Here is a 12,814-nt window from a genome sequence, read left to right on the forward strand (position 1 = left end):
CCCCCCCCCTGCAGGGTACGCCATACAGCCCCCCCCCCCCTGCAGGGAACGCCATACAGCCCCCCCCCCCAAAAAAAATGCGACCTACAGTGTGTCCTACAAATAACATGCATCCCCTATCCACAGGATAGGAGATACATGTGTGATCGCTGGCAGCGATAGGGAGAACGGGGGACTGAAAGTCCCCTGAAGTTCTCCATGACTAACCTTTGACTTCCGGCGTCTGTGTCAGCAGCTCAATAAAAATGAAAGGAGCGCTGGTCACGCATGCGCACAAGCGTGACCGGCGCTCCATTCATTTCTATGGAGCTGCCGACACAGACCCCGGAAGTCCGAGGTTTGTGATGGAGAACTTCAGGGGACTTTCAGTCCCCCGTTCTCCCTATCGCTGCCAGCGATCACACATGTATCCCCTATTCTGTGGATAGGGGGATGCATGTTATTTGTTTAATTGCAGAGCGGGGAGATACCTCCCTGCTCTGACGTAGTGTTCAGTGGCGTCCCGCTGTAGTAGCGGCTGCTAGCGGAGTCTGCGGCCATGGTGGGGGCCCGTGCCGGTGGGCGACACGGGCCCCCTCATGCCGCGGGCCCCGTAGCAGTCGCTACGGCTGCTACGGCGGTAGTTACGCCACTGCTTCCATGCCTCCTGCCACATTGTTCTATTGCTTTGCATAGCACCAATTTGTCATTGAAGAAAAAAAAAAAAGGTCTCTGAATTGCAGCAGCCTTGTGGGACATGGTTCCAAAAATTGTGCAACGACCTTACGAAGAGTATGAAAATTTGCCATTACAGCCTAGTCTTCCTCCCTACACAACATGCTTTCGGTATCTAGGTACTACAACTCCAAATGCATGGCTGTGACAGACTACGCCGGTCAGGCAGAGAGTGTATGTCAGCTGTCAGATGACAGCGCTTTGTTATCTTCCTTAAAAACTCTCTTACTGTGTAAATGGTTGAGGCCTTGCTGTGACTACTGGGGAAAGGGGGAGGAATCTTTTGTGACTACTGGGGAAATGGGAGGCCGTGTTGTGACTAATGCGGTAAAGGAGGACAGCAAGGTTGTCACTTCTGGAGAAAGAGTTCCTTGTAGTGGCGACCGGCGGAAAGTCTCTGCTGTGACTACAGGGGAAATTAGTAAAACCTGCTCTGACTATTGAGGGAAGGGCAATGCACCACCCCCCTCCTCAGTTATAATTTTAAGATTTGGTCCAGCAGGTAAAGCATTATTATTATTTTTAAAAATGCATGTAAAACACTCCTCAACCAGATTGTGTACCAAGCCCTATTGTGTGTCATTGCTGGCTCCTAACTGGACAAGTTAACATTGGAGATTCAAACTTGAAATCACTTGACTATCTCTTCTTATCCAAAGCTGGCCATAAACTTACATCAGCTGTTGGTCGGCAGCCGTTTCACCCGACTGCACCTTAAACATTCACGATTGGCTCAGCCAAGTGTTCATGCTTATTTCAATGGGAAGAGTACAATGAGCTACCCCCAGTCCCTTCTGGCAGAAGCTTTTCTCCTGTGGGACCTAAAGACTGGGCATGTTAAAATCCAACATGTCGAATCTTTCTGTCCCCTGACATCTGCCTTTGGGGGAAAGTGGGGAGGCCCCCATACACATTAGATCTTATGTGGGTGTATAAAATACAGGATTTGTTACTGTGGACACTGTACACAGGGTGAAGTGTCATACGTGTTTCAGGCATTGGAATGAAGTAATAATCACTTTTATGCCTCATGCACATGACCGTGTGCGCCATCCGAGTCCTGTCAGTGATCAGAGGAAAGATAGGACATGTCCTATCCTTCCTCAGATCGGAGACTCGGACCATTTTTCACGGACCTGATTCAACTGCTAAAGTGAATGGGTCCGTGAAGACTATCGGGTGCCACTTGGATGCCGTCAAAAACAGCCGGAGTGGCACAACGGTCGTGTGCATGAGGCGTTCGAGTATAACTGTTTATAACAATTTTTTATCTTATGTTTGCTGCTCCAATGTCTGACACTCCAGGGGATTCAGTTTAAATATACAAAACATGAACTTTTTAAAGCAGACTTGTTACATAAGATTATTCTTGGGTACAAATTCATAATTAATGGGTACATATGATTCCGAGTGTGTGGATCAGCTCATGTGTTTACACAGGAAGCAACTTTTGCAGCGTTGGAAATTTCCCTGTAGATTTCCACAAATCATGAATTCTAATTCTCCCTGAAGGTTGTACTTTTAGCAGCTTTTCAACTTCACATTATTCCTTTACTACTTTGTTTTGTTTTACAAACTATGTGGATCCAGACAACTTTTTGGAATATTGTTCTGTATGGAAAAATTTCAGTCCCTTTAGGGTCAATGCACACGATGCGTATTACGAGTGGTTTTGCCGCACGTATTTGCGTGCGGCAAAACTGCAGCGTAATACGGTACCAGCATAGTCAATGAGATTCCAGGTAAACTTATGTCCACGCTGCGGTATTTTTCGGGGCGTAAATTGACCCGTGGTGGGCATTTTCAAAACCAAGGCATGTCAATTTTATCTCGCGATTCCGTTTGCAAATTCTGTCGCTGTGGTTCTATAGAAATACGCAGCAAAACCCACAGCATGAAAATGGAGCAATTCATGCAGCAAAACTTAAAAACTGCACTGAAAAACGCATAAAAAAAACGCACCTCCAAGTGCGTTTTTTTCCCCAGCAAATTTCTTGCAGGTTCCTGCGGTTTTGCTGCATATTTTCCGCAGCAAAATACGCAACGTGTGCATGTAGCCTTAAGTTAACATCAAGTATATAAGATGACATATCTGAAGAGCATGCAGCATACCAGACGGGCAAACAACATAATTGTAATATATTTGAATAGTAATGTAATATATTTGAATAGTAATGTAATATATTTGAATAGTAATGTAATATATTTGAATAGTAATGTAATATATTTGAATAGTAATGATGCCTGAATGATGTTCAAGGTTATCCAAAAAGTGTGATGCTGTATAATGGAATAAGTCTGCTCAAGATTCATAAAGCCTCACAGGGCCATAGTACCTGACTAACTGGTCCTCCTCAACCGGGCCTATGGAGGAAGTATACGCAACCTTTGGTACTCCAGCTGTTGTGAAACTACAATTCCCATCATGCCCTGACAGCCTTTGGCTGGAATAATAAAGCCTTTGGCTGTCAGGGCATGCTGGGAGTTTAAGTTTCACAACAGCTGGAATGCTGAAGGTTGCTGACCTCTGCTCTGGGCAAACTCCCTGATGTTCTCACATCTTTCAGGGCTAGTAGATTTCCTACTTGTAAACTCGGTGCAACTGAATTGAAGTTCCTGCCGTTGATCATTGAGTTATCGTTCTGTTCTTTTTGCTTATACTGTGCTGGTTTAGTAGCTTGTAGTCTATATTAATTTTTTTAGATTTGATTCACTGGGTCTTTGTTTTACTATTTAATATATGTAATATATCGTAGCATCTAGTGTTTAACTTTTATAAATATTTTTTGGAGAATAATGCAAAAAAAACGATTCCGTCATAGTTTTTTTGCGGTTTTATTTTACATTTACCGATGATATAAATAAGATGTTGACTTTATTCTGTACTGGCCGTTACGGTTATAGGGATACCAAATATGTATATTTTTGATAACTTTTATTCAATAAAATATATTTTTATCAAGAGAAATGTGTTTACTCTAAGCGGTTAAACGACCGAGATCGTTATCTCCGATGTCGGCTGTTGACACGGGTAGCCAGCTGTCAATTACAGCTGCCACACGGGTGAGCGTGCTGACACAGCTCCTGTGCCCATGTCATCACTGTGCCCAAATTAACAGCTCCTGTGCCCATGTCATCACTGTGCCCAAATTAACAGCTCCTGTGCCCATGTCATCACTGTGCCGTACATTTACAGCTCCTGTGCCCATGTCATCACTGTGCCGTACATTTACAGCTCCTGTGCCCATGTCATCACTGTGCCGTACATTTACAGCTCCTGTGCCCATGTCATCACTGTGCCGTACATTTACAGCTCCTGTGCCCATGTCATCACTGTGCCGTACATTTACAGCGCTAGCTTCAACAGCAACATTTCTGGCACTGCTATTACCTTTTTTTTTTTTTTTTTAAATATAGCCAAATAGATTTAGTTGAATTGAATAGGCCAGTGAAGCAGTTGCGACCATTATGTTGCATCTGCTTTCCTTACCTTTAGGCCAGGATCACACATACATTTTTGATGCAGTTTTTGGCTCCATTTTTTGAGCCGAAGCGGCTCCAAAAGAAAGGAAAGTTATAAAGAAAAGATTGGTGCATCTCCTTTCTTGTGAGTCCACTTCTGTATTTGGCTCAAAAGAACGGAGCCAAAAACTGCAACAAAACTGTGTGTGTGATCCTGGCCTTAGAGTTGTGCTGTCCCTCTCTTATCTTTTTTTCTCTTGCCCAATGGTTGGATACCAAGATCACTTATACTTTCAGACAGATTAAGCCCCTGGTGTTTTACAAAATGTTGTGCCTGTAGCGCCATATTGAAAATCTATTCATAAAACTCCTTCCGATAGGCTGCTGACAGGCTTGCAATTAAAAAGAACGACATTTAAGCTCCTCAGAAACCGGCAAATGTATTATAAAATCATCCAGGTCATAAAGGGAGGAATTTGAACATAGTATAATATATAGAAGAACCTTTACATTAACTTGTCTCGTAATCTCTGTGCACATTAAGTTTTTAGCCCACGTTTAAGGGTATGTTCACACGCAGTGAGTAAAAACGTCTGAAAATACGGAGCTATTTTCAGGCGAAAACAGCTCCTGATTTTCACACGTTTTTTTAACAACTCGCGTTTTTCGCTGCGTTTTTTTACGGACGTTTTTGGAGCTGTTTTTCAATGGAGTCAATTAAAAACGCCTCCAAAAACGTCCCAAGAAGTGTCCTGCACTTCTTTTGACGAGCCATCATTTTACGCGCCGTATTTTGACAGTGACGCGTAAAATAAAGGCTCGTGGGAACAGAACATCGTAATTCCCATTGAAAGCAATGGGCAGATGTTTGTAGGCATATAAGGGGCGTTTTTTTCAGGCGTAATTCAAGGCGTAAAACGCCCGAATTACGTCTGAAAACACTGCGTGTGAACATACCCTCACATATACACCAGAAAAAGCTCCCAACAGATACGTTAAACTTAGGCTGTGACGGATTCTGTAAACATGGCTTCCGTCACTGATATACGTTAAACGTATACATTATTAACTCTCATGACCCAGTTCATGACGTATATGGAAAAGCGTAGTCTACTACGCGATTACATCCTTCAAAAATAAGGTGTTCTGATGGAGGACACTCTTTTTCCCGACATACACCCTAAACGTAGGGACGATACGTACTGTGCACAGAGCCTTAACTGTGCCTTTTTGTAGAATGAAAGGGCATGAAGTGTTCGTCCAAATCTTAATGCATTCCTGTGATTTTCCACCTTGCTTTTATGGGTTCAGTTTACCACAAGACATCAATATGCCACTACATGGTGATATGTTTTGTTCTAAAAAAAATAAGCTACTCCGCACGTCTCGATTTATTTTCAATCACACAGAACACGGCTCTTGTATTCTACAAATGTACAAATGAGGATGGAGAGTCTTCACAAGTAAACAGATATTTCCTGTAACCGAGAGTTGTAGAAAAGAAGTCTACTCTCCCTCCAAGGCCTCTCTGTATGAAGCAAAATGAAAAATAAAAAAACATCTTGGGGATTAATGATTTGGATGACAGACTTATTTTAGAATTAAAACGATTTGAGAAAACCACATCTTAATTCAGATCAAGCTAAATATGTAGAGACCAGCGGAGAAGCAATAATATAAAAACACCTGCAGGAATGGAAAAGTGATATCCAGTGCTATGTGTGCCGTGTACTGTGACATCAATGGTTCGCTTGTTACAGAGGGTGACATTTTTCCCATGGGTTTTTATAATCTTTTGAAGGATACTGTCTTTCTTGTTTTGTTCTAATTCTACAAATATTAATATTTTCGTAGGATAGTAACTGTTAAAATATGCAAGAAGAAACTGCACACCTATATATTCATAATAACCAATTGTGTTAAAGTAGTTGTCTTAGGACAGACACTGGTGGCAGTGCCACGTGGCTTTCCTAGTGTCACTGCCATTTTGTTTTAGAGATTGGCCAGAGTTACAGTGGTCAGATCACTGTGTATAAGGCCTTGATGGTATATCTGAGTGATATGACATCAATGTCTGTCATGAGACTGTCCATTTAACTTGTTATATGAGGTTGAAACCATTGTCATGACATGTACGAAAGGAACTCTAATCTTGTGATAATGATACAAAAGAGAGCCAAATTCTTGTGACTGGTATTCTTATCCCATTCTGGAGATCAACACAGCATGATACCCAATTTATGCCACCTGTTAAGGCATGCAAATGCTAATCTCGCGTGGGAAATACATAACGCAGACCCTTATTCTGGCAATTTTGTGTAAGCAAAATAAATCCACAGACATTGATATTGAGTTGGTCCGCCCATTGAAGCTAAAACAGCTTCCACTCTTTCTACCAGATTTTGGAGGGTGTCTGGGGGAATTTTTGCCCATTCATCCAGAGTAGCATTTGTGAGGTCAGACACTGTTGTTTGAGGAGAGGTCCTGGCTCACAATCTCTGTTCTAGGCTCATCCCAAAGTTATTCGATGGGTTTGAGGGCAGGGCTCTGTGTGGGACAGTCAAGTTCTTCTATACCAAACTCACCCAACTATGACATTATGGACCTTGCTTTTTGCACTGAACAAAAAAGGGCCTTCCCCAAACTGTTCCCACAAGGTTGGAAGCATATAATTGACCAAAATGTCTTGGTATGTTGAAGCATTAGGATTTCCTATCACTAGAACTAAGAGCCTAGGCAAAACCATGAAAAACAACCCCACAGCATTATCCCTCCTCCACCAAACATTACAGTTGGCACAATGTAGTCAGGCAGGTAACGTTCTCCTGGCATTTGCCAAACCCAGACTCATCCATCAGACTGCCAGATAGAGCGGTGTGATTCATCACTCCACAGAACACGTTTCCACTGCTCCAGAGTCCAGTGGCGGCGTGTTTTACACCACTCCATTCGACGTTTGGCATTGTGCTTTGTCATGTAAGGCTTGCATGCAGCTGCTTGGCCCTGGAAACCCATGCCATGAAGCTCCCGGCGAACAGTTTTTGTGCGGATGTTATTGCCAGAGGAGGTTTGGATCTCTGCAGTTATTGAGTCAGCAGAGCGTTGGTCACTTTTATGCACTCAGTGACCCCGCTCTGTAACTTTGCGTGGTCTGCCACTTTGTGGTTGGGTTTCTGTTGTTCTTAAACACTTCCACTTTACAATAATACTACTCACAGATGATTGTAGAATATCTAGGAGGGAAGAAATTTCATGAACTGATTTGTTGCAGCGGTGGCATCCTTTTATGGTGCCACGCTGGAGTTTAGTGAGCTCTTTAGTATGACCCTTTCTTTAACAAATGTTAGTAGAGGCACACTACATGCTTCCCTCTGCTTACAAGCTTTATGGAGATGCTGATTTCATTTTCCAGCAGGACTTGGCACCTGCCCACACTGCCAAAAGTGCCAATACCTGGTTTAATAACCACAGTATCACTGCGCTACTAGGCCAGCAAACTCACCTGACCTAAACCCCATAGAGAATCTATGGGGTATTATCAAGAGGAAGATGTGAGACACCAGAGCCAACAATTAAGGCTCCATAACAACCTGGGCTTCCATAACACCTCAGCAGTGCCACAGGCTGATCACCTCCATGCCACTCCGCATTGATGCAGTAATTCATGCAAAAGGAGCCCCAACCAAGTATTGAGTGTATGTACTGGTCATACTTTTCAGTAGGCCAACATTTCTGTATTAGAAATCTTTTTTTGAAATTGGGCTTATATAATATTCTAATTTTCTGAAACCCTAAATTTTGGTTTTTCATTAACTGTTACCATAATCATCAACGTTAGAAACAATGTTGGAAATAGATCACTCTGTGTGTAATGAATGTATGTAATATATGAGTTTCACTTTTTGAATTGAATTACTGAAATAAATAAACTTTTTCATGATATTCTAATTCATTGAGAAGGACTAGTATAACAAAAAGCCCTCTGAAGAGCACGGCAATCCCTTTGTTCTAGCAATCGGTGCTGACATGTCTCTATCATAGTGGTGACCCCTGATGAAGCTGGTAACATGGCGATATGCATGGGGTGCATCTAGGCATTAGAATATGCATGTGACACTTTCATTTTTTCTTTGCAAAAAGGTTTTTTTGCATCTACCCACGTGGAGCCATTTGTAGACTGGATATTGTTATTTGCGGGATCCGTCATCTTTCAACTTTCATAATTGTTTGATATTGCATTGTTGGTTCTCAAATGCCAAACAGGGGCTACGACTTGGGTCCTGCACATGTTCATGCAATTTTAATTTATTTTAACCATTGTCTGTTTTCCTTTTTTGTACTATTTGATGTAATAAAGACACCTAATTCCGTTAAGTAGTGCAGTCCAGCATACGTGTTGCCTTCTCCTAGTACACGTCGATTTTAGTATACATGTTGACTGGCACTCTTGTTTGCTTATATTTTCATGGTGCCCGTCTTCTCTTCTGGTATATGTTTATATCACATGATAAAAGTTGTCTGAAATGTTAGTCACACTTTACCTTGCAGCACGCTCTAGGTGTGGCATTTTCCTCATTGACTTTAATGGAGAAAAAAACGCAACAAATACATGTACACACTTTATATGTATAAGGGTATGTTCACGCTCAGTGTTTTGAGGTGTAATTCGGGTGTTTTAAAAAATTGCTCCATTACACCTACAAAGATCTGCCCATTGCTTGCAATGGGATTTACAGTGTTCTGTTCCCACGAGGCTTAATTTTACGCGTCGCTGTCAAAATACGGCGCGTAAAAAGACGCCCGCGAAGTGCAGGACACTTCTTGGGACGTTTTTGGAGGCGTTTTTCATTGACTCTATTGAAAAACAGCTCCAATAACGCCCGTAAAATACGCCGCGAAAAACGCGAGTTGCTACAAAAACGTCTGAAAATCAGGAGCTGTTTTCACCTTAAAACAGCTCTGTATTTTCAGACGTTTTTGGTCAGTGCGTGTGAACATACCATTAGTGTACATGTCCATCCAAACAGTTCTTTACAGAACTCCACAGAAACTTTTTTTTTTTTTTAAATTCTTGGAAAAAAGAATAGAAATGGGAAGCGGTAGTGCATAAAATACGGTCACCGAGTACTAACAGTGCAAATTGCAAATCACAAGACAACAGATAAGAACCTAAAAAAATTTATGTAAACAATTTACCGTCTCCCCAGTAACATATTGCTGAATTTTTATCATATAACAAAAAACAAAACCAGTGGAACAAAGATAAATGTGCAGTCACAGAAGAAAGGGAAGGCAGAGGCCATACAGGGGAAATAAAGGCAATATCGCCAGTTCAGGTCAGGTGTGTGGCGTAAAATCATCTCACGGCTTCCAGATAGTTTAGAATCGATCCAGGAGGTTATTCCAGCTCGCCATCATGTACTCCATATTGCGTAATTCTAGAACACAAGCCGTATCTAGAAAGGGGGGGGGGGGGGTCCGCTTCCAGTGTAAGGCTATTAGACGGAACCGTTTCTTCATTAAAAAAATACACCCCTGCGGTCACAGCAACTATACTCAGTTCAGAACATATGGGCCGGAGCCGAGGGCTGCTCACATGGTTGGCCATTTATTTGAATTGGCACATGTAATGCTACATTTCCCCCGCAGCTGCCACTTCATGCAGAATGTCTGGCCAGACACGGCTTAGAGTTGCCAGACAGAAAGCAAAAACCTTTATCTATATATGATTAGTATGAGTGGTTCATACATGAAAATATTTTTTGTTAAATGTAAATAGCCGACTTTTCCATGAACTTCATTTTTTGTAAGGTCAAATATACCTTAAAGGGGTTGTCCAGTCCCTAAAAATCTATGGCCTATCCAGCAGTCAGTTGTTAGCTGGATGCTTTGCTGAATCTAGTGTTATCTGTTATAAAACCATTACTGTATATTATGTACTATATTTTGGAGAATGTGCTGAGAAATTTTAATTTAAAGGAAATATTTCTAAATTTGCAATAATTTCTGACTTTGTTTATTTTGTTTGTTTTAGGGCAGCAACGGATCACAATGTTGATAACACTACAGCTGTTTTCCGAGAATGGTTAAAGAGTGTACAAAAATTGTACCATTATGTCGAATGGAGACCTATGGCAGAGCCACAGTAAGTAATGTAACCATATTAGCCCATTATACAATATGAAACATAACTGTTTTTAGTCTTTAGCCTCTTTGATCTGGTTTAGGGGTTCTAAGAGCTGGCAAAATAAAAAGCACAGCATGAGGACGAAAGGCGTATCCCCTAGAGATATGTCCCGTACTTCCAGGGGTACACGTAGAGAAATTAGGTACAAAAGAACACTACAATCAACCTCTGCCCATTCTGAAATTGCTGATAATAGGGAAGAAAAGATTGTATTCAACTGCGTACCAAAAGGCGAAAACATAGTACAGTATACCTTAAACACAGATATAGTCAAAAGTGGCTGCAAACAATGAATTAAAATGAGACACGAGAGGTATCCGGCATCCACTTATCTTCCCCTATTGAATTTTACTGGGTGATTTATGCTGAGGGCTGCCATGGGGGGGATTCAGTAAGGTGGATAAGTAATACTAGAGGTGACCGGCAGCTGCTGATCTCACTATTCCATCGAAATAACATCCATACTCAGCAAAGCAGTATGTGCATGTAAATGGGGGAATTGGGACCAATAACTTGCTAGCTTATAGTTGTATGTGACTTGCACTTCTCAAAACAGTCTGCATATAGGAGAAATATTTGTGGGTACTAACATCTATAGTTGTTTTTAATAAAAAAAAATCCTCATTCTCTACTACTTTTTCCTGTTTCATCAACTTCTCACTTGGAAGAAATCGTAATATTCCTTATCCTTAGTTCATTTTAATCAAGTTGTCATTGATGTATATATTTCTTTGTGGTTAAACTTTACATAGGTTGCCAAGCAGATTCTATCATTGTAGTTCATTGAATAATTAGCAGACCCAGAAGAAACTTAAAGGGGTTTTTCTACCAGAGACTTTGGTGGCATATCAATAGGATGTACAGTACTGTCAGTGTCTGATCGCTGGGGCACAAACTTCTGGGGATCTTATCCCATTCAGAGTTTTCTAACAAATTGGGGCTCTCGACCAGGAGCTATGCAATGAATTGCAACACAGCCCCATTCACTTAGGGGATGGTGAGTAGTAGGACTATTTCAAGGAAAAAGTAGAACAAGCGGCTATCTTTTATTTTGCTATGACTCTATGGATTGTGGGTTCCAAACAGTCAGATCCCCACTGATCGGACATTGATGGCTTAACCTAGACCTGGTCAAGTTCGGTGTAGGATCCAGCCCCAGAAGTTAGGAGCCAGCAACAAAACACTTTAGGGTTAGGTCCATACAACTGAGAAGGGATCGGTGGACATTTAAAGAAAATGTCCTTCCTCGTTTGTTTGGTAAAAGTATCTGTGGAGAGTGAAAGTCATGCTCACTATCCATAGAAACAGGGACGGCGTCAAACTCAGCTGCCCTTCATGTACCTTCTAGCAGTCGCCAGGACACCCTGCATGAGATGTATAGTACGGTGCAAAAATTTTAGGCAGTTGTGGAAAAATCCTGAAAAGTAAGAATGCTTTCAAAAATAGAAGTGTTAATAGTTTTTTTTTATCAATTAATGAAATAAGAAAATGAATGAACAGAAGAGAAATATAAATCAAATCAATATTTGGTGTGACCACCCTATGCCTTCAAAACAGCATCAATCGTTCTAGGTACACTTGCACAAAGCCATGGATTTTGAAGGATTATAGTCAGGTGTAAGATTAACCAATTATACCAAACAGGTGATAATGATCATCATTTTCATATGTAGGTTGAAACACTGTCATTAACTGTAAAAGAAACCGCAGTGTAGGAGGCTTAAAACTCGGTGAGGAACAGCCAAACTCTGCTACAAAAGTGAGGTTGTGGAAGACCGTTTGATGTCACAAGTCCACCATGGTAAGACTGAGCACCGCCACAAGACACAAGGAAGTTATACTCCATCATCAAGGTCTCTCCTAGGCAAAAATTTCAAAGCAGACTGGGGTTTTAAGATGTGCCGTTCAAGCTTTTGACGAAGCATAAAGAAACAGGCAATATTAAGGACTGTAGATGCAGTGGTCAGCCAAGGAAACTTAGTGCTACAGATCAAAGACACATCATGCTTGCTACCATAAGTGCCATCAGCTGAGAACTGGCAAAAACCAGTGGGACCCAGGTACACCCATCTACTCTTTGGAGAAGTCTGGCCACAAGTTGTCTTCATGGAAGAATTGCAGCCAAAAAGCCATACATTCGATGTGGAAACAAGGCCAATCGACTCAACTATGCGCGAAAACATAGGAACTGGGGTGCAGAAGAATGGCAGCATCTTGTCTGATGAGTCATAATTTGAATTATTTGGCTGTAACAGAAGGCAGTTTGTTCGCCAAAGGGCTGGAGAGCGGTTCAATAATGAATGTCTGGAGGGAACAGTGACGCATGGTGGAGGTTCCTTGCAAGTTTGGGGCTGTATTTCAGCAAGTGGGATTGGGGATTTGGTCAGGATTAATAGTGTCCTCATTGCTAAGAAAAATAGTCAGATACTTTTAAATCATCCAATACCATTA

General features: G+C 41.6%; 1 protein-coding gene across 1 annotated transcript in view; it reads left to right on the top strand.

Moving 5' to 3' along the window:
• COLGALT2 (collagen beta(1-O)galactosyltransferase 2) overlaps positions 1 to 12,814 on the top strand; it is a 115,272-nt gene that overhangs the window by 50,902 nt on the left and 51,556 nt on the right. The window contains exon 2 of the mRNA XM_075833450.1: positions 10,211 to 10,321. Within this exon, the coding sequence (XP_075689565.1) occupies positions 10,211 to 10,321 (111 nt within the window). The remainder of the gene's footprint in view (positions 1 to 10,210; positions 10,322 to 12,814) is intronic.

This window comes from Rhinoderma darwinii, chromosome 7, assembly GCF_050947455.1.
Source record: "Rhinoderma darwinii isolate aRhiDar2 chromosome 7, aRhiDar2.hap1, whole genome shotgun sequence".
Classification (NCBI taxonomy): domain Eukaryota; kingdom Metazoa; phylum Chordata; class Amphibia; order Anura; family Rhinodermatidae; genus Rhinoderma; species Rhinoderma darwinii.